Here is a 27,029-nt window from a genome sequence, read left to right on the forward strand (position 1 = left end):
GATTATGGGGGATGTGGTGACCTCGAAGGCAACAATAGCAGCATGAGGTTCTCAGGACACATAGTCCTTGGGGCTTTGCCTCTCCAGGGCTTACTCAGGTGTGGCTTTGCCAATGCCCAGCTGTGTTCCATGAATTCCAGTGCTGCCTATTGGTCCCCTCACATGCCCCACGACGTGTGTGTGTGTGTGTATGCCTGGTAGAATGTGTGTGTGTATGTGCACACTCAATACCTGCCTGGTTGAGTGTGGGTGTGGGCGTGTGCCTGGTTGAATGTATGTATGTGTGTGTATGTGTATATGTGTGCCTGTGTCTGCCTGGTTGATTGTGGGTGTGGGCGTGTGCCTGGTTGAATGTATGTATATGTGTATGTGTATATGTGTGCCTGTGCCTACCTGGTTGAGTGTGGGTGTGGGCGTGTGCTTGGTTGAATGTATGTGTATATGTGTGTGTGTGTATGTGTATATGTGTGCCTGTGCCTGGTTGAGTGTGTGGGTAGTCACATGTGAGCGTAGAGTCCAGAGATTGATGTCGGGTCGGCCCTCTTCTGTCGCTCTCCACTTTATCCATTGAGGCAGAATCTCTCAGTGAACACAGACGTTACCGATTCTGGCTAAGTCCAGCTGGCCAGCTTCCTCCTGGAAGAGTGCTGGGATGCAGGTATCCACTGGCAATGGGATCTTATCTCCTTCCTTATCCTCCGCAGCAAAGCACTGTACTCTCCTACCGAGCATCCCTAGCCCCTGCTCACGCCAGCCTTATCCACAGTGCTGTTGCTCTGTGTGTGTGGCCGTACCTGCAACCCTTTAGTGACTATTTAGATAGTGTTTTTGTACAAATGCCAGAGAGAAAACAAGTAGGTTTTGCTTTTCTTTGCCAACCCTGTGGCTAAACAAGACATATAGTCATTTGAGGATCATGTGACAGGACCGTGTTCACTATAGTTCCCCTTACGACATCACATGGCTCTCTGTTACTTCCCCAGGTACTCCATCATTATCCTTCAGTGTTGGTTAGCTTTGAGATCTATGGATGGAAGTGGTTGTCTAGCTCAGGAATATTGGACAGCTTTTAAAGGAATGGCAGCCTTGTTCTGGACATGTGTTGTAATCGAGAGGCTTTCCCCACATGCAAACAGGGAAATGACAGGAGTCAACATAGTATGTCCATGAAGAACTTAGCTGTTAGCCCTTCCTTGAGAGTCACGTGCTATACTGGAGTCTCATTGAGTTGATCTGTGGTGGAAGGACCGGTGTTATTGATTGTGAATGGGACCGCAGCAGAACCTGCCTTAGCAGACTGTAGAACGCTGCTTTAGAGGCACACAGCCAGCCAGAAGGGGCAGCTCTCTGCCCGTGTTCCTCTCAGCATCTTCGAGGGGTGGGGGGATCCTCCTAAGCAGCACGGGCTTGGTTAGTCCAGGTGACGAGTGGAGGTGGGCGGAAGTCAGGATCACACAGCCACGCGTGTTCTCTTGTGCTTTGCTGCCGGCAGGCTGTTAGCCATGCGCCTAAACGGTTGTTTGAAGTGTGCTTACACGTGTTTCCATGGCAGCGGTCCGCTCAGCGTTTTTCACTTGTTTTTAGACTGTCTTTCCCCCTTCCCTCTGGCTCCCCTGTTTCTTCATTGATGCAAGATTAAACAAGCAGCATATTTAGGTCAAGGAGAGAGATGTTTGCTAATAGAGATGCTAGGCGCAGCATTCTGGGAGAGTGATTTCTAGCAGCACAGAATCCTTTGTGGTTCAGCAGCAGCTTCTGCAGCAGGGTGGCTGTCTGGCACCGGCTCTTTCATTTTGGGCAGGTTCTGAGACTCAGAGCAATCCCAGGCAGATGCGGCGAGCCAGCACTCTCCCACCAAGCCCAGGTTAATCTTCCGCACATTTATCCTCCGTATAGCAGTGAAGCAGCGCCCTGGAAAAACGCTACTTTCATGGTCTTGGTTCATCTGAGGTGTGTCATCCTGCTTTTGCACCGCCCACCCTTCCCGTTTTACACGGGGAGCCTGGATTTTTTTTTTTTCGTCAGACTGTTGGACGGGAACGGATTCTAGTGTGACAGCTTGGCACTTCCCTTCTGTTCGGTGCCGGTAGCTGCTTGTCATGAAGATGGTACAGTGGGAACCTGTGTCTGAAGAGCCAAGGAAGCTGATGTGGAGATGGAGTAGAGGTTGTTAGACATCTGAACGTCCACACCTTGGGGATGGGATGCACCACCAGTGTCATTCTCTTCAGAGGCATCCGCACCGTTTTCGAGAGGAACTGTGCCTACATGTGCAAGCAGCAAGGGGAAAGTAATGCCCTTGAATATCCAGCATACAGTTGGTCCAGAGAAGACTCAGAAGTATTGATCTCCTCCTGCCTGGTAAAATGCCGTCTCGTTTAATTAGCAAGTGCTTAACGGTGGTGGGATAAAGCCGGTCTTTAGTGGCAAAGCAGCTCTCGTCCATTTTCCATGTACTTACGTGTGTCTGTATATGTAAATGTGCACATACTGTCTGTATAAACGTGTAACCAGGAATCTTAGGTTTACAATTCGAAGCATCTATTTGTGTGTGGGAGGCTGTGGAGATAAGCGTAAACAGAGGCGATGGTGTTTTACGAGACTAGTTCTCTAAGGCAGTTGACAGGCTTCTGGGGGCTTGGTCTGGTCTTAGCAATGATACATAGAAAAGTGCATACTAAGACATTCCCATGCTGACCCCTTTTCCCGGTGATGGTGAATTATTCAGTCTTCTTATTTCTCAGCCTTTCCCTTGGCTAATGCCTGTGGTCAGCGCTCTCATTCAGAGGATGTAAAATGGATCGTGAAAGAAAACTGTGCTGGACATGAGACAAATATTTATAGTATTATTTTCTTAAAACTCAACTCCGATGTTTATGGTTGGAGGGTCGTGAGAAAACGCCGGGCTTGACCCGTCCCTTCTGTGTTCTGTCCTTGCTTGAAGAGGTGTCAAGTCACAGATGGGTGTGCCTCTCGGTGACCTCCCCTTCCACAGCAGGCTGGGAGGAAGCACATGTCGGCCGCCCCCTCCCTCAGAATGCCTTGCCATTTCCCCGTCTGTTCCAACTGCAGTTTTTTTTGTCAAGATGAGTGGGGACAAGTGTGTGTGAGAATTTGTGTGTGAGCCTTGCTGGCAGTTCCTCAGTAGGGCGAGGCACACAGAAAGGCAGGGATGCTTCAGCACCGGTGACTGCCATCTGAGCTTGAGGAGGGGACGTTGTGCACCATACACACCTAGGAATTGGGTCTGCGGGAGCCCAAGGAGAGCGTGTGTTTTGTGGAGGGACTTACATGATGAGTGCTCAGAAGACTCAAGAGGAAGGAGGGAGAGCATCAGATGAGATGTCAGAGCAGTGTGGAAGTCAGTGTTATATTTGGTAGGGACTGTAAGCGGTGCTATGTTAACTGTTGAGTATTTTAAGCTGTGCTGTATTTTGAAATATCCTCTGGAGAATAACAGATTAGACGGGCAAGCCCATTACCACGCTCTACCCCATCACCTGCCCCTAGCCAGCAAGCTGCTTAGGACCTTAGTTGCTCCTACCCTGTGTCCTAGGCTTGTGCTTCTTGGGCCAGACAGGGTTGTCTTTGGTTTACCTGGCTTGAGGAGACCCCTCCTGCTTTTCTTCTCATTTGATTGCACAAGATAGTAGTAATCTGCCTCGGGCGTTGTCAGACCTCAAGGCCTGGGTTTCTGACACACAGTTCCTATACCATGTGGGTCACAGCTACCATGTGGGTCACTGTTGGCCGTCAAGATGCTGCTGGGTACAGTGACTGCTCTTCCGGCTCTGTCCGTGCTCCCGGCTCTGTCCGTGCTCCCGGATCACCTTTGCACACATCAGTCTTTGGAAATGAAGGTCAGACCATGGTACCTCCCTGTGCTTACAACCCTCCAATGCAGAACGCACATGGAGGTTTCCACACTGGGACTTCCTCCGCTCCACCTGTCACTGTCCCCTTGTCTTTCTGGCTCTTGAGGCTTCCTGGGACGCTGCCGTGCAGGCCTTGTGTGGCTCATGCCTGTACTCCCCCAGGTTTTTGTTCAGCAAATGCCCAGTGTGAGCCCTCAGTCCCCCAGCAGGCCCATTGTCACTCCCTTGGGTCACCTCCATGTAAAGGCCATCTGATCTCATCTTCAGATCATATGGGTCCTTGTTAGGGTCCTCAGCTTTGGGAAGCTGCCTCCCTTATCCGTAGCCCTGGCAATGCCTCCATCTTGTGACTCTGCCTGGAGCGTCAGCAGGTGACAGCGAACTTCACCTACCCCGAGAGCGCCTCTCCATTCTAACCTCTCAGTGTGTCCTTGTTGGAGGGCATGTTTGTGTTGGGATGGGCTGAAGACTTGAGGCCCCCCCATCCTAGAGACAAGGTATCCCAGCAGCTGCCCAGCAGCCACCCAGCAGCCAGAGAGCCTCATGCCTGCACCGCCTCATTTTGGTCTTTGTGAAATTTCTCCCTCTGTACTGACGCTCACTGTGACAGTGATGCTCACTATTACGGATGGGTGATGATGAGTCTGGCTTGCGTCTGGGTCAACGGGAGGCAGCGGAGTACATCACAGTGACTCTAGAAGAGATGGCTCCGTGGTTCAAAGCGTTTGCTGCTCTTGCAGAGGACCAGAGTCCGGTTCTCAGCACACACCTTGTGGCTCACAGCCGACTGTAATTCTGGCTCCAGGGCTCTAAGACCCTCTCCTGGCCTGCATAAACATCCACATACACATGTGCATGGTTGTACATAGACACACATACATATATACACTAATGAAATGTAAGCTTTTTAAAGAGCGTGGTTCTGGAGCCAGCCGTCAGCTTTTAAAGCCCACACCCATTACTTAGTATCTGTGCGACTGTGGGCAGCTCGCTTCCGCTTTCTCCTCCTCTTTCTCATCTGCTAAATGCAGATAAAATGGGACTTAACCCAGGGATATTAAATGAGTGAATTGTCCAAGTCTCTCAGGATATTGTCTGCATCATAAATAAGTACTAATTGTGATTGCATTGTGCTGTTTTGTTTTGGCTTTTCTCCTCCTCCTCCTCCTCCTCTTCCTCCTCCTCCTCCCCCTCCCCCCCTCTTTCTTTTTTGTATCTTCTTTATGGCAAACCCTGAAAGAAATTTCTTCTCCCCATATTCTAAGTGGTCATGCTTTCCCGAGTAACAGTGTAAGAGTGTACGTGTGTGCGTACGTGCATGCGTGAGTGTGGTTTTGAGACAGGGTCTCTCTGGCTGGCCTGGGACTTGCTTTCTCACAGATCAGCGGCCTCAGCCTCCTGAGTGCCATTTTAAAGGCATGCAGTGCCATTTCAAGCGTCTTATTTTTTTTGAGATGGGGTCTCACTGTGTAGCTCTGACTGGCTTGAAACTCCTTGTAGACCAGGCTGGTTTCAGATTCACAGAAACCCACGTGCCTTTGCCTCTTGAGTGCAGAGATTAAAGGAAGGATCTACCACTCCTAGCTGCTTTTTAAACGTTTTTGATTGGGCCCAAGCTGATAGGGTTTCAGACTTCCGAGAGACCCTTGACCATCGCTGCTCTGACAGGTGGGACCATTGGAAGGGTTCTTAAATTGTTAAGTTTTGCTTGTTATTTCCTGGTTGTCGTTTATGATAATATGCTTTGTCCCACCTGCTTATTTTGTTTTTATTATGTGTGCGAGTCACTTATAGGAATAAGGCAACATGTAAATTAGCAAGCAGAGCACTGTATTGATGAAAAAGCCTCTCCGTGACCATTAGGGAGGACTCTCCAGATCATTGGGGAGGACTCTCCATGACCATCAGGGAGGACTCTCCATGATCACCAGGGAGGACTCTCCACGATCATTGGGGAGGACTCTCCGTGATCATCAGGGAGGATTCTCGGTGATCACCAGGGAAGACTTTTGGGTAGAGCACAGATAATTTGAGTGCAGTCTTCAGCGTTGCAAGATTGGGGGGATGTGCAGCCTCTACTGGAAAGTTCTGTTTATATTTAAACATTGAGGAATCTGTTTCATGGAGGGTGGTGCCCTAAAAATAAACTTACCTAGTAAGTGTAGGATGATTGAATTTCAGATATATCCCACTTAAATATGTATGTGTGTATGTGATTGTGTGTGGCTGCACATGTGCAGAAGTGCCGGTGCATATGTGTGTGGAGACCAGTATGCGGAGATCAGAGAACAGCCTTGGGGAGCGTTCCTCTGGCTCTGTCTGCTTTGTTGTTTGCTTCTTGAGACAGGATCTCACACCAGTATATTTATATTTAAAACATCGTTCTTGGCATGAAACTCCGTTCCTCTGCTTCCAACTGAGCCATCTCCCCAGCCTTATCCCATTTAAGTGTTGATTGCTAGGTCTAGCACAATTGATGCGCAAGATTGGGTTGGGGTAGATCTCATTCTCGAGTATAGATTTTTCCTCAAGGATTTTGCTTTACAAAGTAATTGAATGAATTAGCTCACTGCATTGGGGAGTTTGTCTTGATTGCCTGTTCATGCTGGGTGCGGAGCAGCTGCGAGGCTGTCGCCTCTGGCGTTTCTGGCCTGTGAGGGCTGCACAGGTTCTAGCTGGCCAGGAAGCCAGCCAGTCTAAATCCTCCACAGGAGTGAAGGCTTCGACCGAGGCAAAGCGTGGTCAAGTCTACTCTCTTGGTCAGAGAAAGTCCTGTTCCGCTCAGATGGGTTATATTTTACTTCCTTTCTGTAATTGTGGAAGGGCTGGAAACCTGTTGTGTTATTCTGTGGTGTATTCTGTTTCTGCTGATTATAGAGGAGAAAGAGGTTGGTCAGTCAGAACCATGACTGCTGCTGCGCACTGGGGGAGCAATACACAGGCAAACTGCTAACGGGCACACAGGAAGAAAACAATGATGGTTCTCCAGTTGCTGTCAGTGCATGTGTGTGTTCCTGTGTGTACATGTGTTCCTGTGTGTATGTGTGTTCCTGTGTGTACGTGTGTTCCTGTGGGTACGTGTGTTCCTGTGTGTACGTGTGTTCCTGTGTGTGCGTGTGTTCCTGTGTGCTCGTGTGTTCCTGTGTGTGTGTGTTCCTGCGTGCACGTGCGTTCCTGCGTGTACGTGTGTTCCTGTGTGTATGTGTACTTCTGCACAAGTGGTGGCCGCAGGAATACCTTGGTGTCATTTCAGGAACACTGCACACCTCATTGGAGATGGGGTCTCATCATCAGAGCTCATCAGTAAGGCCACACTGGCCCTTATGTCTACCTTGTCATTACTAATTACAAGTGCGCCTGCTGTTTTTATTTGATTTCTGGGGACTAAACTCAGGTCCTCCTTGAAGGCACTTTGTTGCCTGAGTTATAGCCCCAGACCCTTGACTTTCTTTTGTTATTTATATTATTTATTATTATGTTATTTATATTCCCGTTATCTTACTGGGATAATGAAACTCTTTAATTTTTTAAAAAAATTCACAATGAATAAATAAAGTTTTTCCTGATTCTACTAGTATAGAATTTGCTAAATATTTTCAGGGGATTTCTTAGCATCTAGAATTTTCTGAGTACTTTAGCCTCCCCAGACTACATGGTCCTTCCTAATTACAAAAAACAGTATTGACTGTGAAGGGCTTTTGACTTGTTTACTAATTTAACAGCCATTTATTGACATTGGGCACTGTGCAAAGAGAACAAATTGAAGATAACCTGTCTCTTTGGCCACTAAGGCCCCCAGTCTTGCTTATGTGTATCTCTTTATGTTTTGGGGATATAGGGGTGCGTGGGATGGGGAGCAGGCAGAACTGGTGAGTGCAAAATAGCAACATGTTAATGAGCTTGGGGCGTAGGGGAAAGTAAAGGCTGGGTTTGATTGCTTTGCTGCTCTTTCCTAATGGCCTTTTCCTGCCCTGTGTGGTGGGAGGAGCCTGTCAGCTGTTCTCCACTGTGGTGGGAGGAGCCTGTCGGCTCTCCTCTACTGGGGCACCTGTGGTACTCCTTGGTTCCAGTGCTGGTTGCAGGACCTTTGACAGCAAACAGTTTGTTTTCCACGTTCCTTTAGTGCCTTTGCTCACAGTGTTCAGTGGATTCTGTTCTGTTTAGGTCACAGCAGTTTGCAAGGAGCAGTTGGCTCTCACTCTGGAGGTTGCTCTGCTCAGTAGGAAATACTTCCTGGGAGTATCGCAGCCCGAGGGACCTACTGCAGAGGAGGAGGAGGGGACCTGTCTCCAAGGCTTCATCAGCGTTCATCATTTTACTTAAGAGTGGGATTTATTTACTTTAAAGTTTATGAAACTATGAACAGGCAGTAAACACTGGGGATTGAGCAGCATGTGTCCACTGTACAGAAAAACCATGGGTTTAAATATCTGGAGGCAAAATACTTGCCACTTTCATCCGTGTATATAGATCATAGATATGATCACAAGAATATGTGGTGATTGATAAAGTCCGGGTTGTCTTTCCCCACCAGATTCGGATGCCCTGTTCTCCAAGGTGGCTTCTTTGGGAGGTAGTTAGGGTTACCTGAGGCCTTTGGGTAAGAACCTAATCTCCTTTATGTGGTCCTGAGAGGAGTGTAAGAATGCTCTCCTGGCGCTGGTGGTTGGGTGATTAGGTTCTCTCCCTCCCTCCTTCCCTCCTTCCCTCCTTCCCTCCTTCCCTCCTTCCCTCCCTCCCTCCCTCCCTCTCTCCCTCCCTCCCTCCCTCCCTCTCTCTCTTTCTCTCTCACACACACACACCTTTCTCGATGCGGACACCTACAGAAACCAAGAGGGCTGTCACCATATCTTGGCCTTTCCCATACCTTGACTACAGACTTCCAACCTTTGGAACCCTAAGAAATTAAACTCTCACCTAGCCTGTGCTATTTTTTTTTTTTTTTAATGGCCACCCAAATGTAGTCGGAGTTTCTCTGTGTCCCGGCAGCTGCTCAGAGACTTAATGTTAATTATAAATGTCTGGCCGATAGCCCAGACTTGTTTTTGGCTAGCTCACTTAAATTTCTTCCCAGCATCCTCTCTGTTTGGCTTCCTAACCTCCACCTTTTGCTTCGCTCTCTGTGTCTGCGCGTGACTCCCCAGACCCCGCCCTTCTTCCCAGCATCCTCTGGGTTTGGCTCTACCTGCCTAACCTCCACCGGTCCAGCTATTGGCATGTCAGCTTTTTTATTGGCCAATGAAAGTGATACATATTTGCAGTGTCCCATGTCAGTAAGAGCATTTACATCTCGTTCTTTATGGTGTTTCATCTTATGTATGTAGCATTTTATTTCTCCTGTACTCAATATTGCATTTTTTTTTAAATGATTCTAAATGTTTTGGCCAGCATCCTTGCAGATTGCTTTTGGGGGAGACTTTGAAGCCTGGAAAACTTAGGTCAGGGAACACTTACTTTTTAAAGGTCTTGGTATATATTGCGGATGTTTCTGCCGAGTTTAGAATATTTCAGACAGTGGCTGGTGATAGGGCTCAGCAGGTAAAGGCGCTTGCAGCCAAGCCTGATGACCCGAGCTCCATTCCCAGGACCCACGCGGTGCAAGTTGGTAACTGAATTCTAAAAGTTGTCTTCTGACCCCCACACGCGTGCTGTGGCATGTGCTCCTGACTCTGCCTGCCCCCAGTAATAAATGTTTACAATTGTTTCTCAAGACAAGCCAGTTTACACTCTCCCATTGTAACCCTGAGTGGGTGGCCTTCAGTTCTGTCTTCCATTGAACTGGTGATGGGGGTCTATGCCGAATAAACTGCAGATTTGGATTTCTGTCTGTGTGTCTGACTGGGGCTCCACTGAGCGTTGATTTTTGCCTCTGCCTCTGCTTCTGGAAGCAATACCATGAGCATTCTTCCATTTCCTAGGAGAATTCTGAAATGTTCCATTGAGGGGATGGAATGTGTTTGTTCTGGGAGGTCTTCGCCCTTTTGGGGTTGGGATAGCTGTTTCATAGACATTCAGAGGGCAGAGGAGTGGCAGGAACCCCAAAAAGCTGAGGGTAAACAAATGAGCCTGCCGGATCTTCACTCCACCCCTGTCTCTTCCACTGGGTGGTCGCTCCACATTGGTCCCATGGCCTGAGAGGAGGAGCGCTGGCTATCTTGCTTTTTAAAAGTAACATGGTTTTTCTGTTGAGACTATGTAATTATTGTAGGAATGTCAGAGATTAGAGAGAAGAATAACAGGAAAACAAAACTAGCCATAACCCCGAAGGTCAGAAGTCATTAATGCCTAACGCCTGGTATATTGTTGTTTAATGAGTGTTCTCTGCATGTGACAGTGTTAAAAGTGGGTATTCTAACGTCTCTTATGTCCTTTTCACTTCTGTTTTATTAGACGTGATGTCTTCTGTTCAGAGCGTCTTTTAGAACAGCAGCAGTGTTAGGCCTTAGTGTGTGGTTGTGGTAAACATTTTGGAGAGACGGATGGTACATCACTAAAACTGGAAATCTTTTCACATCTATTTCAAATCTCTTTATTTGTCTTTCTTTAAAATTTTATTTATTTATTTATTTATTTATTTATTTATTTATTTATTTTCGATACAGGGTTTTGCTGTGTAACAGCCTGACTGTCCTGAAACTCACTCTGTAGACCAGGCTGGCCTCATACTCACAGAGATCCCCTGCCTCTGCCTCCTGAGTGCTGGGATTAAAGGCATGCACCACCATTCATTTTTTAAATTCATTTTTTAAAAAAGTTATTGCATTTATTTTGTGTGTGAGTGTGTGTGCGAGCGCGTGCGTGCTTGCTCATGCAAACACGTGCACACATGTCAAGTGCAGCGTGAAAGTCAGGACAGTTTGCAGGCGTGGGCTCCCCTCTTCCACCGCGTGCGACCTGGGATTAAGCTCAGGCCATCAGGCGTGGTGGCAGTTGCCTTTTCCTGCTGAGCAGTCTCACCATCCCCTGTTTAATTTATTACTTGTTTCACAATTTTGCGTATGGATGAAACATACAATTGTCTGATTTCTCTGCAGCCTTTTCTGTGGCTTTCATATGTAGGATTTCTTGCCTGTCTGAGGTTGGATATCCACCCGCATTTTGGTCCCAGTGTCTTTTTACATAATTGTCCATGGTGCTTTAAAACTGGCAGCGTAGTGTTATTATGACAGAGACCCATAATATTTACTAATTAATACTGACTAATTACTGACTGAGAAGGTTCACTGTCTGGCCTTCACAGAAATGTGCTGACCTATTTCCTTAGACTTCAGATATACTTACCTCCATTTCCCCGACTCCTGTTGAGAAGTCCACCCTGCCCGGACCCATCGCTGTTCCTTCCTGTATTGTCCTGCATGGACTGGAGAAGGCCAAGTTCTTATCCAATTGCCTAAATGGGGGACTGGAGAGATGGCTCATCGGTTAAGAGCACGTTCTATTCCCGCTGAGGATCTGAGTTTGGTTCCCAGTGCCCACATAAGTCTAGTCACACTTTTCTGTAACTCAGGTTCCTGGGACTCCAACACCGTCTGGCCTCCTCGGGCTCCTGCATGTATAAAGTGTACACATACATGTGTACACACACACACCAAATTAACCTTTTAAAAAATACTAGAATAAATAGGCTATGAAGCATATGTTGGTGAACTTAGTAATCTTTTTCTTTTTTGAGGTTTATAGACAGATATTTGACATGTAAGTGGTCAGATATTGTATTTATATTGGCTGGCATTCAGGAGCTAAGGGTTAACTGAATGCATTTGTAAATGCCTTTTATGGGAAATGCTCTGTTCATAAAGCAGATCACACGAGTCTTTATATGGATTTCTGGTTCCTTCTGATGAAAGAAAAATTCCATTCCAGCAGCTGCATCCTCCAGCAGCCTTGCTTTGTTTCTCCATCTTCCTGTCTTTACTAACAAAGGAATGTCAACAGAGAAGAACAGAGATATCAGGCAGTGCCAAAGTGAAGACAGACAGACAGATACACAGGGACAGGCGCACACATACACAGGGACAGACAGACACACACAAGGATAGACCGACATAGACACATACACACACAGGAACAAACACATACACATCGATGCACGCACCTCTGTCTTTACAGAGTAGATGCTGATGTGTTCCATAGCTCAGACACATTGTAAGGATAGTTAATGTCCTAACTTACCCAGATCTCCTATCTATAGTGAAGGTTCAGGTGCTTCTCTCTGTGCATGAGTGTGCATACTGTGTTTGTATGTCTGTCTGTATGGCTTTGCCGTCAGCTTTAGTACTAAAATGTTGAATGAAAGGCTGTCTTACCATTTTTCAAATATCAGTTAACAATCAGAAACGTTCTAAAGATAACCAATGTATTTTTCAGCCAATGAAAACAGCTTAGAAAGCCGGCTCTGTTTGTGACTTACGAACCTACGTGGAGGAACAATTTAGAACTGGTTGCCAGCTGAGGTTTCTTGTCTCTCACCTCTCTCTTCCTCCCTATTCTCTGGCCTTCTTTTTAGATTTTTTTTTTTTTTGAGACTGCCCTGTGTAGCTGAGGCTGGTGTTGAGCTAGCCTCTGTCTCCTAAGTGCTGAGATTATATTCGTATAAACCAGGCTTTCCTCTCTTCTGGAGGACGTAGGTCATGCCGTGCTCAACCTCTGTGGTGAGAGTTTGTTTAGAAATCCTCAATGTTCCAACCAGAGCGCTGGTCTTAGAAGTTAGTATTTCTCTGTTCTTTTATTTTTGAAGAGCTGTTGGCAGAGTGCCTCTAATCCCCCTCGCTGACCCCCATAATTTCTCTAATTATTAAATAACCATTGGGTGCTGACCCCATTAATTTCCCTAATTATCCAGTAGCCACTGGGTGCTGACCCCCATAATTCTCTAATTATCAAATGGCCACTGGATGCTGCTGATCGCAGGGTGGCCGGTTCCTGAAGGCTTGTGAGTAGACAGACTCGAGATGGAAGCTAGCCTGGGTGACGGGGGAGCCCACTGGAGTCCCTGGCCGAAGAGTTGAGGAGGTCGAAAGTCAGGAGGGGCCGGTTTTAGATGAGAGCCGTGGAGGAAGCTGATGCCTCTCGGGGCTTCTAGCTTAGTGCAGTATGTGGGGGCCTCATCGAGCCAGAGGACAAACATGGAGGCACAGAAGTGACCAGAGAGCCTGCAGGAAGAGGCAGGGAAGAGACCATAATGGCCTCGATTCTAGTATTTTAGAGAACCGTATACTAAAGATGATTATTACTCTTTGGAGTCGGTATCTGGCTTAGCAGCCCAGACCACTGTGCATTCTCCTGTCAGGTTCTCCAAGGTGCTGGGATTACACTGATATCCCTCAGACTGCCCAGTGGCTGGTGGATTAGAGAAAGGGAAATTCTCTAATGAGATCATTCTAACAAAGTGACAGGTTGCAGCGGCCAGGGTTAAAGTGGTGTCGGAGGTGGAGAGAACAGGCCAGAGACTAGACAAGTAATCCAGAGGGGAAGGGAGAGAGAGGTTCTGCCTTAGATTATCTCTGGGCTGCTCTCCCCTCCCGTGTGTGTGTATGTGTGTGTGTGTGTGTGTGTGTGTGTGTGTGAAGGGGGGCTTACTTGCAGGCATCCTCAGGATAGCGATATAAGGCAGATCCCAGCAGAGAGATGAGTACTGTTTCACACGGAAGCCACAGAAGCTGGCGAGGCCTGGTAGAGGGTTCAGAAAGGAGTCTGCGCCCTGGGAAAGGCTTAGGAGTCAGGAAAGGTCTCGGGTTGAGTGGTCAGAGGCGTGCAGGACAGACTGCTTCGCGTGTGCAAATACGGTGTTTGTGAACTAAGTACCTAGCTTGGAGAGCTCTGGTGGAACGTGGTTAAGTCTCTTGCCTCCAATTCACCAATACCACCACCTCTGTGATTCTTTGAAATACTTAACAAAGTATGCTGTGTATCCAGTGTACTTCTGGGTACCACAGGATCTGAAGAGAGCCCCTTTGCCCTTTAGAAGGGCCATATATCATAGACAATGAAGTCACTGATGACAGAATGAAGCTGTCGTCCCACACTTCCTCCTTCCTCCATCAGAAAGGCTAACACTGATGGAGAGTTGACTACTTGTCCTCCTGTTCTAAGGCCTCGTGCCTCGGTTTACTGTTTGAATCCTTATGGTAACACCATGGGCTGCTTACTGTGACTTCTGTAATTTTATAGACGGCGAGATCAAGGAACGGGAAAGGGCAAAGTCACCTGAAGTCCCGCAGTGAGGAGAGTAAAAAGGCCAAGTTCAGGCCAGCGCTTGGTTCTGAACCCAGCCGATTAGCTGCCGGAGGAGTGTGCCGTTAGTGCCATCCAGGGTGTGAAGGCAGTGTGCAATAGCTAAGTCGAGGCTTGTGGAAAAGTACACAGAAGTGGACGAATCTGGCAGCAGCTGATGGTGCAAAAAAGCCAGACAGCAGCTGAACACGAGCCCATCTTGGTCTAGTGTGGGAAACAGACGTGAAGCCAAGGAAACAGCTGTCAGATTCCACCCAGGATCAAAAGGTCTGTGTGCACCTGCAGACCTGGAGTAGCCGAAGAAGAACTCGGGTGCCGTCCAAGCCAGGCTTTGAGGGCTAAATCAAAGGCCCAGGATGTTAGGGTACAAGTGTGGAGGAGGCCGTAGGGGAAGTGGGGAGCCTGCTCTCGTATTGCTTGGGGGCTGCTGAGAAGTTCAGGATCTGGGGACAGGATGGGCCAGCCAGAATGACAGGAACAGCCTCGCGGGCTGAACCGTTCATGTTCCAGCCTGAAGCACGCACAGCCCTGGATGGGGACTGGTCCCTTCCGTCACATCAGGCTGGGTTCTCCATCAGATAGAGACTAAGACTTGCCTAGGATAAAACCTTCAAGCTCCCCTGAAAGGTCAGGGCATATTTTAGAAATCAGGTTTACGTGACTGCTGCATGCAGGAAGCGGATGGCAGCTCCAGGTCCTCTGATGCAGAAGGTGACTGTGCTGAAGATAGGGAGGTCACATGCATGTGCTCTGCAGAAGGTGGCTGTACTGCAGATCGGGAGGTCACACGCATGTGCTCTACAGAAGGTGGCTGTGCTGAAGATCGGGAGGTCACACGCATGTGCTCTACAGAAGGTGGCTGTGCTGCAGATCAGGAGGGCACACACGTGTGCTCTGCAGAAGGTGGCTGTGCTGCAGATCAGGAGGGCACACACATGTGCTCTACAGAAGGTGGCTGTGCTGCAGATCGGGAGGGCACACGCGTGTGGTTGGGTTGAGTTTGGATCCAGAGATAGATCCAGCTTGTGTAAGCCCCCTCATTTTTCCAAGTTGGAATCCCTGCTTAGGAAAAAGAAAAGCATGGACACCAGATAAAGTGCAGGCTCCTGTGAGTAGCTCTAGACAAAGCCTAGGAGCTTCCCTGAGCCCTCGCCTGCCTGGCAGCAGGTATCTAGGGTGCCCCAGGCTCTCCCTCTGATGCCTCCATGCTGTGTCATGCTTGGTAGTGGTCTCATTAGCCCAGGGTCTCTGTTGCTTATTCCTTAACACAGAAGAAAAACTCGGAAGAAAGGCCCGGGGAGCCTGGAGGGGCTGAGGGCTCACATCCATGTGAGGCTGGGGCTGGGCTCTTCTCTCTTCAGACCGAGGCAGGAGTGAGGAGTCTAGCATAGAACTAGATTCCAGAGTATTGATTTATTAAAGGCATCTGGGGGCTATTCTACCTAACACGCCTCCCCTAGACTAAACAGTTCCTTAACCCAATTTTAGTGGTTTATTCCAGTCAGGGAGGGGGAGGCAGGACCTAGAAACTGTGACCTCAGTCGTACTTGGGAAGTAAGTTCTGCGGCAGCAAAGCAGGGGTGGAGAATAAATCTAGTCTGTGTGGGCCGTGCCTTGTATCTGCGGACAGCCTGTCCTTACAGGGAGGCTGAAGCCGCGTGGCCAAGGATAGGAAACCATTTGGGAAGGTGCCAGAAGGCCCCTTGGCTTTCTTCTCCACGTGGACACCCTGGCCTTTGGAAGCTCCCCATCTCTGCCTCATCCCCTGGGTGCCACCACGGAGCACAGGTGCTCAGAGTCACCCCCACTTTCCCGTGCCTTTCTGTTCCCTGACAGAACAGTTTCAGTGTGTGAATGATCTCAGCTAGATATGCTAGGGTTCATCTGTTTTTAAAAGTCACACCGTGGCATAAATAGCTTCAGTGACTGATGGCTGCCAAAGGGCATTTGCATCTCAGAGGGGAGATTGTTAACTGGGGGTTGGTGGCACAGGAAGGGGCCTGGGAGGCTTCCTAATCGTGGAGCCTGGATTTTGTCAGACTGTGTGTGTGTCTTTGGGCTTCGTTTTGATATTGGGAGAATGATCTCAATCTCGCTTTTCTTTCTCTTCTAAGGAGTTTCCTCTTTAGTTTTCCTGGAACGTATTTCTAGTGATGATGCGGGGAAGGCATAATTTTGGGTGAGTGGGCTTCTCCCGGGGGTGTTTTGCCGCTTGCAAGCCTCTCTTCTGCCATGGTTGTAGGAGGGTGAGTGTGGGCACCCGGCACCTTGCTTTGGGAAGTTCTGGCTGGTGTGCTTGTGACTGAAGATACCTGCACGGGACATTGTTGCCCTCTGACATCCCAGGATCTAGTAAGAGATGACGGGAAGGTGTTGCATTCATATTCAGAGCCATGCCCTGCTGGATCTGTGTGGTTTCATGTTCAGCACACAGCATAGCGACCAAAGTGAAGAAAAGGGTTTTTAAAGGGGCCTCTTCCTGTTTATCGCTAAAGTGGGCCAGTTCTCTCTCAGATTCCTGGTCAGACCTGACCATAGTGTTTACAGATGAGATTTGGGGGTGGACAGGGGGGTGGTGGCCTTAGGCAGAGCCCTAATTGTTTTACTTCTCCCCTGCAAATCAGCACCATTGTGATACAGTTTTTCCTTTTTCTTTGTTAGATTTTGCTTTTGTTTTATGTGTGTTACTGTTTTGCCTACATGTATGTCTATGTACCGTGTGCATGGCTGATGCCCGTGAAGGCTATAAAAGGGTATGGGATCCCATGGAGGTCAGAGGGGATGTTAGATCTCTTGGGCTGGAGTTACTGATGGTTGTGAGCCACATGTGGGCGCTGGGAACCAAACCCAGGTCCTCTGGAGGAGTGAGCTGCAAGTGCTTTTAACTGCTGAGCACCCCCCCCCCACACACACACACACTCACCTCCCTTTATTTCTAGTTCAGTGGGATTTCATGAGTTCTGTCTCCAGGAACAGACAGGGTTTGCTGGTGGTGTTTTGCTCTTCTCTTGATGGGAGCAGCTGAGGTCTAGTTCCCACTTTCACTTTTCAGCTGCCGGGTCAGCTGCCTCTCGGCTGGGCTGTTGTCCCAGAAGGGATGCAGGCTGCTGTCCAAATCAGACTCTCTTGTGACCAGTATTGTAAAACTGGTGGAAACTCTGATCGTTTGTGCAGATGCGTGTTTATCTAAAAGAGGCTGGACCCCATTCAAAGGCAGAGCCTGCAGGAATGGTCTTAATTTTGAAATCCACCTCTAGCTCCCACAGACATTTAAAACCTTATTTGTCTGCGTAAGTTTTAATCACCCTCATTCTGTTAAAAATAAACATTAGAAAGAAGAAGAAGAGACTGAGAAGGTAAGTTTGAGGGTTTTTTTTATGCTGTTGTGCGACCTTAGACACGGAAGGCCAGGCCCACAATAGATAAACTGGAAGAGAGAAGGTCAGGTGACCCCGAGATAGTGGAGGAGATCTCACTTAAGAGTTCTGTTAGGAATTTATTTTGAAAAGCAACTTAAAACTGTATTTGTTTTCCTTTTTTAAAAAAGATATTTTTAGGTGTCTTCTCCTTGGCCACTTCTCTCCCTCGTGTGTGCGTGCGTGCGTGCGTGTGTGTGTGTGTGCACATGCCTGTGTGTTCGTGTTCGTAAGCGCTCCTATCACTCAGGTTCTGGATCTTACCCACCCACCCTCTGAACATGGGAAGAATGGGTGGAATGATTAGTTGGAAAGATTGTTGAACTCGGGGAATGGGTGGGTGCCAGTAGATTCGTTTCTAAAGCAGACTGTGCTCAGCTTGCCATGTCTGTGTCTTCCAGTGCAGCCTTTTTATTATGAGAGGACTAGAGGAGGCAGGCCTGCGGCCTTTGTTCCTGCTCACCCAGTCATCTGTGGCGGGGCAGTTGCCATAGCAAAGCCCTGACTCTGAGGTTGCTTCCTTTTTCTCCTCCCAGGTTACGATGACTCCGCTCCTCTACCATGAGAGCCTCAGGGGGTTGTGAGCTCATGTTGATCGCCCACAGTGTGATGTCATTATGAAGATGGCTGTGGTTGCTGTCTAGAAGGCTTTGGATTGCCCACTGTGGCAGGCAGTCTGTACCACACTGGAAAGAGCAGAGAGAGATTAGATAATCCAGCAGTCTTTGTGTGCCTCCATTTTGGGCCGAGTTACCAGCACCTCTTGGAGTTCTCTTTTGGGGACTCAGTTGGATGTGTTAGCATGTGTGTTTTGAGGGGAAAGGTCGAGAAAGAAGAGGTGATACCCAAGACAGTGGGTCCTGGCCCACAGCTCTTCTTCTTTGATGGAGTTTACCAAGTGCCTGGAGTTGGGAATTCATTAAAGAGTTTGGCAGCTTGGCCTGGGATTCTTCCGACACTGTGCGGATGGAAACCAAAGCCAGGGATGTCGTAAGTGCGCTAGAGGGTACAAAGGGCCTCAAGTGCTCATTACATAATTGGCCACACATTTTCTGTGTGCCAGCCTCCTGCCTAGACAAGCCACCAGCCGAAATTGACATCCAGAGGGTAAACAGAGCCTGCACCAGAGGAATGAGGCAGTTCCTACCCTCAGGGGTCTTCCATTTCCTTCAGAGATAATACACGCCCTCAGGAGTGTATGTGAGCACAGAGGAGTGTGCTAGCCAGGCTCTGGCCTGCCATTTCCAGTGAGTTTTCTCTGACTGTAGCTGCTGCTTGCTCTGTCTCCTCCACCATGGGCCCACACTAAGTGCCTTCTGTGACTCACGGAGGTCTGCTGAGTGCAAAGGAAAAAAATGAGTGTGCCTGACCGGTGTCACCTCTGCCACCATCTCCGCGGTGCCTCTGGTGTTTACAGACCATGTTGGAGAAAGCTGATTGCCTCAGAGTCTGGGGACACAGTAGACACTGGTTTTGTTAGTAATGGTTAGGACCAGGCTGGTATCGCTCTTTATCAGAGCAAAACCTTCTCTAACCCTGAGGTTAGGAAGCAGTATGCTTCTAACCTGTTCTTTTGTTATTCTCACCTGGAAGTGTGGTTTTTAAAATTTATTTTTTTTATAACAAATATGCACAAAGTCGGGTGGGGCAAGGGGCGTGTTTCTGACCACCCAGCATTTGGAGTCATCCTGAGCTGTAGTCTGAGGAGCAGAGATGAGAAAGGAGTTCTCAAGAGGACATGGTTGATGCTGTGCGGGGTGGAGCCCTGAGAATCGTCGGATGTCGGTGATCAGAAGTGTTGAGAAAATGGGGACAAGAGGGGCCAGTGAGTGGCTGGCTGTATCTCACGTCAGCTCCGTCTGCTTTGGGTTCAGATGTGGGAATCTCATGGGCAACCAGGCAGCGAGCCCTCAGAACCCTCGAGATAGAGACATTTCAGCCTCTCTGAAGTGAGGGCTGGGCGAGGCTAAGGTGGTCACACAAAGTCTTCCTTTGGAGAGGGGACCCAGTGAGTTTGCAAGCCATGTACGTTTTAGCGCTCTGAGGAGTTCCGCAAACAATGAGTGTGAAGTTCCCTAAAAGGGCCTCCACCAAGCCATTCTTCCATGTTCTCCAAAGCCTCTCAGCCTGTGTGGACCCGGGGGGCAGCTGCCCACGACAGTCACGTCTTCCAGAGTAAATGCTGGTTCACAGAAAAGCTCAGAAAGGACTGTAGGGTGGACTTCACCTACACGGGGTTTCTTGGGATCTCAGAAATTCTACTTTTAACCCATCCCTTCCTCCCCTTGGAGAAAGCTGTGCTGTTTGTTCACCACTGGCAGAGACTCTCTGCAAAGATGAAGGTCACGGATTATAAAATCTCCCACGAGAAAAGTTCTTTGAAATACATGGGCAATGCAGGATGTGTGGATGAGCTCTGTGAGGCTTGTGTGGACTTCAGCTCAAAATGACTTTATTTATTTAATTAATTAATTAATTAAAGATTTCTGTCCCTCCCCGCCACTGCCTCCCATTTTCCTCCCCCTCCCCCAATCAACTCCCCCTCTCTCAGCAGCCCGAAGAGCAGTCAGGGTTCCCTGCCCTGTGGGAAGTCCAAGGACCTCCCACCTCCTTCCAGGTTCAAAATGACTTTAAAAGCTCAGCATAGCTATTGATGAGTGGGGGACAAGCATTCATCTTGGGTGTACTGAGGACCTGGAAGAAGAGATGGGTCCTGATCATTGTGCCAGGTTTGCACAATGGTTGGATACAGTGTGTGTGTGTGTGTGTGTGTAAACCAAGGGCTCTGTATTCACCAGCATCCTCGCTCTTAGTGATTTAATTCACTCTTTGTTTTAACCCCTGCCTGCCCATATGGGGCCGGCACCCACGGGTCTGTGTTCCACCCTCATTCATGTGTGGTCCTTCCTGGAAAGACTGCCGATGACTTCCTGCTTAGCTCAGGCTGAAACACGCAGTTCTTAGTCGTCCCTCTGTAGTCAACAAGGCTGAGTAAGCTGTACATTCTGCTGGGTGCATTGGCACTGTGCTCACCTGGTCACTGCACAGGCACACTTTTGTCTTCTTACGTGGATTGGGATCTGAACACACGCCCTCACGCTTGTGTGTCAAACACTTCACAGACTGAGCTCACACCCATCCCAATGATTATAGATTTTTGACAGAAAAAAAAAAGTTGCTGTATTATCGGTTCTAGACTTTTGCTAAGCATAGTTCTGATATTTTTCCTGATGTCTCTGTCGCTTTCAACACACACGCATGCACGCGCGCGCACACACACACACACACGCCAAACCCACAGAACAAAAACATCTAGAAAGGAAAGAAGCAAGAGTATCTACCACTTTATGTATAGATAAAGGGTAATTAGGGCCAGTGAGATGGCTCAGGGTAAGGATGCTTGCTTCTCAGCCTGTCTGACAACCTGAGTTTGATCGCTGAGACCCACATGATGGAGAGAGAGAACCAGCTCCTGCAAGTTGTTTGAACTCCACATGTTCCCTGTGGCGCACATGTGTACACACACACACATACACACACAAATAAATGTAATTAAAAATTTTAAGTGATATTTAAAGCAAAATTAAAAGGAGTGAAGACAGTGACTTGATTAAGAATGTGATCATACATAGACGCCCATGCTATATTTGTGTACACACCCATGTGTTTGCATATAATTAGGATGACTGTAAGTATAGTTTATGATTTTATATATAAACAGCATGGCTAGATCTGAGTGGAACTACAGGATGAATATGTTCTTCTGTCCGGACACATTCTCTTTGTGACAAGATCACCCGTGTGGAAAGTCATCCCCTTTATAGGACCAGGCAGACTTCTCAGTCTCAGCCCTGTTGATGTCTTTGGAATGGGAACCTGTGCATTATGGACTTTGGCAGCATCTCTGGCCTCCCGTCCCCCTTTCCATAGTCATGACAACCAAACAGTGTCTCTGGATATAACCAGATATTTCCACAGAGTGAAAATTGTCAGAGCCAAGCTCGTGATCAGAATATCTGGTAGGTACAGAGGATCAGAACAAGCTGAGGTAGGAGGGCTGGACACCTGTCAATGCTGAGCAGGCCACCCTGGGCTACCCGGGCTACCCGGGCCCTAGATGGGCACCTGTCAACACCGAGCTGCCACCCTGGGTAGCCTGGACCCTAGATGAGCACCTGTCAACTCTGAACCTCCACACTGGGCTATCTGGGCTCTAGATGAGCACTCATCAACTCCGAGCTGCCACACTGGGCTTTCTAGCCCTAGATGGACACCTGTCAATCCTGAGCCACCATCCTGGTCTACCTGAGCCCTATATGGGCACCTGTCAACTCCCAGCTGCCACCCCAGACTGTCCTGGCCTCAGCTTCTGCTGGGATTCATGCATCCAGCTTCCCATTGGCAGTGGATGTTCAGGTCTGGACTTCTGAAGTAGATAATGCCTTCTTCAGTGATTTTTGATTAATTCTATTTTTTTGTTTTAAAGCACGAATACCATTCTTATTGTTGATGAGCCAGCTTTGCAAGGACTTTCTCTTTATTCCCACCGCCTCTTTTTTGTTTTGATACAGGGTCTCTGTATGTATTTCTGACTGTCTTGGAACTCACTGTGGAAACCAGGCTGTCCTAGCGCTCACAGAGATCTGCCTGCCTCTCAAGCGCTGGGGTAAAAGGTGTGTCTCCCAGCAGCTCTTTTAATCTGCCTACCTTACCTGAACATGGGGTTATCCTCCTGGAGTCCTGAACACTGGATTTGAGACCATGCCAAAGCTTTTGGTCTTTTCAGAACCAGGGAAGCTAAGAAAGATACAGTAAGCACAAGCATCTTAATTTAACCTCACACGGTTAAAACATCCTGACATTGCCAGTTCCAGTTGTGAGTGCATGCACGTGTATTTGTTTTAATAGTCTTTCTACATGTGCATGTGGCAGCGGTTATGGTTTTGATTTTTTTTTTTTAATTTTTGTATGTTAGTATTTCTGCTTGGCCAATCTTAGAAGCCAATGACAAGGCCCTGATGTGAGATTCAAAATACACATGAAACCACTTGAAACTTAAGGAAAGGTTGTGTGTGGATATAGAATACTAAATGCAGTTTGCTTTGCATCGATAATATGGAAGTGCACACACACCCCCCCACACACATTACATTTATTGCATGTGTGTGGATGTATGTGAGTGGGTATGTGAGTATCAGCGCACCCATGTGGAAGTTAAAAGACAGATTGAGGAAGTCAGTTCTTTCCTTCTACCGTGGGGCTTCAGGGGTTGAGCTCAAGTGTCTTGCTTAGCAGCAAGTACCTTTACCCACTAAACCATTTTGCTGGCCCTCAAGGTCTATTTTTGAATGTGTTGCATAATACTTTTTTATTCTTTTTGTGCTGAAACCTCTCATTCTTTGCTTCCCACCACAAGGACATTATATGTATTAGCTATATAATTCTAATTATAGAATTAAGTAAACTTTTAAAGGCATCTTTAATCACTTTCTCTAACTGATCATAAGTGGACTCTATTCGAAGAGGAGGTTTTTCTCATGCAGACCCTAAAAGTGCTACTTGGAGACACAAAAACGTTTACTAAAATCTCTTCCCCCCAGGTCCATCAGGCCCAACACTAAGAACAGACCTGTTTGCGTGTTCTGCACCCAGCAATCCTGTCAGAGTGTATTTACGTCGCCTGTAGATACAAATGCTTCTGTGGTAGGGTGGGATGGTCAGAAATGGAGCCGTGATTCTGTGGGACATGGTTCACTGTGATCTTAGAGTTTTTATTTTGTTTTGTTTAAATTTTATTTATTATGTATACAGTGTTCTGTCTGCAGGCCAGAAGAGGGTGCCAGATCGCATTACAGATGGTTATGAGCCACCATGTGGTTGCTGGGAATTGAACTCATGAAACTCATGACCTCTGGAAGAGCAGGCAGTGATCTTAAGTGCTGAGCCATCTCTCTTGCTCCGATCTTAGAGTTTTTGTGACTCACACTGTACCTTGCAGAGACTCAGCATGAACGTCTAGTTTTGACTTGAGTGTGTTGAGACACTCTATTTACTTTTGTTTTAGACTGTACTAAGTTATGTGAAGGAGGGTACTCAACACTGAACCCCTTGAAATGATGCCCAGCGAAGCCTGTTGTCCCCCATCGCTGCCTTTCTCCCCCGAGTCCACCCATCTCCCTTTCCTCCTCATCATGACCTAGTCCTGGCTTCTTTTCCCCCGGGCCGTTATTTATTTGTGCCTCATCCAGTGTAAGCCACAGCAGCGTAGTAGTGGACGGTTTGCATGTCAATGCTACACCTTTTCCTAGGAATTCTTTTTCCTATCCAGCTTCTCAAAAGTGGCTGTGGAGGAGATTAAGGGCAGGTGTCAAACTGTGGTGACAGGCTCAGCAGTTGTGTGGCGGGTCATTTATGAGAGCATACTGAACGACCCTGTCGTCTTGGACCTGGGCTGTAACCACCACTCCTGTGTTCCTGGGAATCGTGTGGGTCGTGGGAAGGTCTGCTTTAGAATGATTTCTTTGACTGTGCTGTGGAGAGGGGGCTCTGCTTTAAAGCCCCCAAAGGGGCTGAGGGGATGGCTCAGTGCTTGGGTGTTTGCTGCTCTTGCAGAGAACCAGACTTCACTTTCCACTCTCCATGTTGGGTGGCTAACAACTGGCTGTACCAGCAGCTCCCATTTTCTCTCCTCTGCAGACACCTCCCCACTCTCTGCCCCTTTCCACACCTGGGTATCCCTTCCCCGGAGTCTTACTACACCAGCCTCTCCAGCATCAGAGTCTGGTGGGGATGTAGTTTCTTTCTCCTCCAGGACTTTTTATTCTCTTCACAGAATCCCTTCTAAGCCTAAAGATCTGGCTCCCTAACTGTGCTCTAACACACTTGAAGCCTTAAAGGGCCAATAGTAGCTTCACTTGGGAGCTCATTAGAGCAGATTCTCAATGGCATTCCATAAAGGTGAATCGGCTCCCCTGGACTGGGGAAGCCTTGGCTGCTTGGCTCACAGGAGGCTCTGGGTGGGGATGGGGGGAGTCTAGGTGCTCTTGGTGGGCCAAGCCTCCTACACAGACCTCCATGGCTGGATCACCCTAGAGAGGATTAGAAGAGGCCCAGCAGTCCTTGTTTTAACAAGCTTTCTTGGTGATACTGGCACTGTGGAGTCAGGAAGCACCACTTACAGATACCATTGCAGTGACACCTCATCTCCGAAACATCTCCCGACAGCTCCCGGCCACAGCTAGTCAGTCATCCTGCCTATTGTGACCCCGTCTCATAGTGGGGTAATTAGTCAAGGGATGCTGGCTGCTGTGATGAGCTACGGGAACTCTGCCCTGCCGGATCCAGCGGGTGTACGTTGGGTGGTCTTGGGTGTGACAGCTCAGAAACCTAGCTGTTTCCCATCTTGTGGCTGCTTGTTGCTGGGGCCTCCTAGGAGGCCGCCTCTGGAGTCGCTGCCTCCAGCAAACCCACAGGCTGAGGAAGAGCATGAACGATGAAGCAGTGTGCTTTAGGACTGTGCTTAGACTTAGCCACACCATGGCCTTTTCATGTTTCCTTTTGCTTTTGTCTGAAGAAGGACACTTAAAAAAAATCCCATAATAGCTCCATGCAACATTTGTCTAAAAGAACTTTAATCTCTAAGTGCCAAGGAGATTGGAAAGTGTGTGTGTGTGTGTTTTCTGCCTAAGGGAAAAAAATGACAGAATTAGAGACCATCTAATATAGCATTGCCCAATAATAAAGTCTTTTTATTTTATTAGTTTTTTAAAAAAATAATATAGAGATCAATATAGGATAAATATATTAGATATATTAATAAGATAGAATATGTATCCTCTCTCTAGCTAAACTCCTAGACCATAATATTTTATATATGTAAGTTTCACTGTGTGGTAGCACATATATTAGCAAATATATTTGTTTGCATATATAGTTATATATTTTGGTAGCTGTATTAGAAACAGGAAAAGGAGCAGATGACATTATACTTCGTTAAACCTAGTAAATTGAAAATCCTTTTGAGCTTTAATCATTAAGAAAATTAGTGTTAAGCTAGTTTTTATGACCCAGGCTTGTCCTCTGGAGTCTGAGGATCTGAGCTGAAGCTCTGCCTTGGATTACAGAGCAAATTTCAGCCTGGGAACTAGAGACCCTGCTTCAAAAGGTAAAAAGGGTTAGGATATAGCTTAATGGTGCAGTTTTTGTCTAATGTGTAAAGGACCCTAGCTTTAATTCTCAGTCATGTGTATCCTGCTAGAAAGATATTTTCTGTTGTTTTTACCTTGCATAGTCTTTGAAACTTAGTTTGTAAACATCTCTGTCTGAGTAGCCATGCGGCCAGTAGCAAGCAAGCTGGACGGGGCCTAGCCCATTCCCTGCCATGGTGGATAATGAAGTTGCTTGTTTACATTCTTTTTAGACCATTGTATGCTCATCCTGTAGGAGGTTGTGTGCTCCTGGAATGTCCCATTTTTATATAGTACTCTGTGGTTAAGATTGCTTGTAGAGGAGGTGAGGAGATGGCCCAGTCAGTAAAGTCCATGAGTTGACACCTTACAACACGTTAGAAAAAAATAGCTGGGTATGGTAACATACACTTATAATCCCAGGCAAGAGCAACTCTCTGATCAGCCAGTCTAGCCTACTTGGTGAGGCCAATGAGAGGCCCTGCCTCAAAACAAGGTGTGTGGCACCTGAGGAATGACAGCTGAGGTTGTCTTCCTCCTCCACACTTACACATACATGGCCCCCCCCACAGCACGCATGCACACATGCATGCACACACATGTTCAGAGTATTTGAGCAGCAAGGACCTTCACGCATGAATGGATCACTGGGTAAATGCAGAGGAACATTTTGGTTCTTTCCTGAAGTGTTCTCTGATGGAATGTACCTCGACACCCAGACTCTGGCCAAGCCAGTGCGGTATTGAAAGATAAAGCAGGCCCAGTCAACTCTGGCCTTAATGTTTATCCCTGAGTTGCGGAGAAGCCACCTTTATGAGTGCTCTGGTGTCTTCAGTCTGCGCTGCGTGCCCCTGAGGTAAATCATGACTGGGAGGTGACACATCATGTCTGGAGAGCCAACGCTGGCGATGGTTGGGGTTGCTCTAACTCAGCTGTTAATGAATTAGTAAGCCTAGAAGTTCTGTGTCTTGCGCTGTGTTAATGGCGTTTAAGGTAGTGTATACTTCAGTTATGTGAAAATGAGATGTTGGTGACTGTGCTGTTTAACATAGTTATAGTTTAAAATGCAGTCTCTATGGAGCGCTCACACATACATTCCTGGCACCTGGGATTAGAGACAGGAGGATTACCAGTTTAAGGTTATATATCATTGAGACTTTGCTCAGAGTAAATAAAATGTAGAGCTGGTTGTAGAGAACCAGGTATTCCAGAGGTGAGGAGAGTTGTTAGTGTAGTCAAGGCCACAGTAGCTTACAGGCCAGTCAGGACTACAGAGTAGAAGCTTGTCTCAATAAATAGTAAAACCGCAGCCACTACCA

The 27,029-nt window shown here is 47.7% G+C and overlaps 1 protein-coding gene across 7 annotated transcripts in view; it reads left to right on the top strand.

The window, feature by feature from the left end:
• Dock9 (dedicator of cytokinesis 9) overlaps positions 1-27,029 on the top strand; it is a 240,697-nt gene that overhangs the window by 50,412 nt on the left and 163,256 nt on the right. The window contains exon 1 of one of the 7 annotated variants that reach the window (XM_057785897.1): positions 1,867-2,361. The exons of 4 other annotated variants lie outside the window; for them this stretch is intronic. In XM_057785897.1, the coding sequence (XP_057641880.1) occupies positions 2,200-2,361 (162 nt within the window). In that variant the 5' untranslated portion in view covers positions 1,867-2,199. Of the gene's footprint in view, positions 1-1,866; positions 2,362-27,029 lie in introns of those variants that run through there. 2 more of the 7 variants (XM_057785893.1, XM_057785899.1) reach the window with 2 other exon arrangements.

The sequence above is a fragment of the Chionomys nivalis genome, chromosome 12 (genome assembly GCF_950005125.1).
Source record: "Chionomys nivalis chromosome 12, mChiNiv1.1, whole genome shotgun sequence".
Taxonomy (NCBI): domain Eukaryota; kingdom Metazoa; phylum Chordata; class Mammalia; order Rodentia; family Cricetidae; genus Chionomys; species Chionomys nivalis.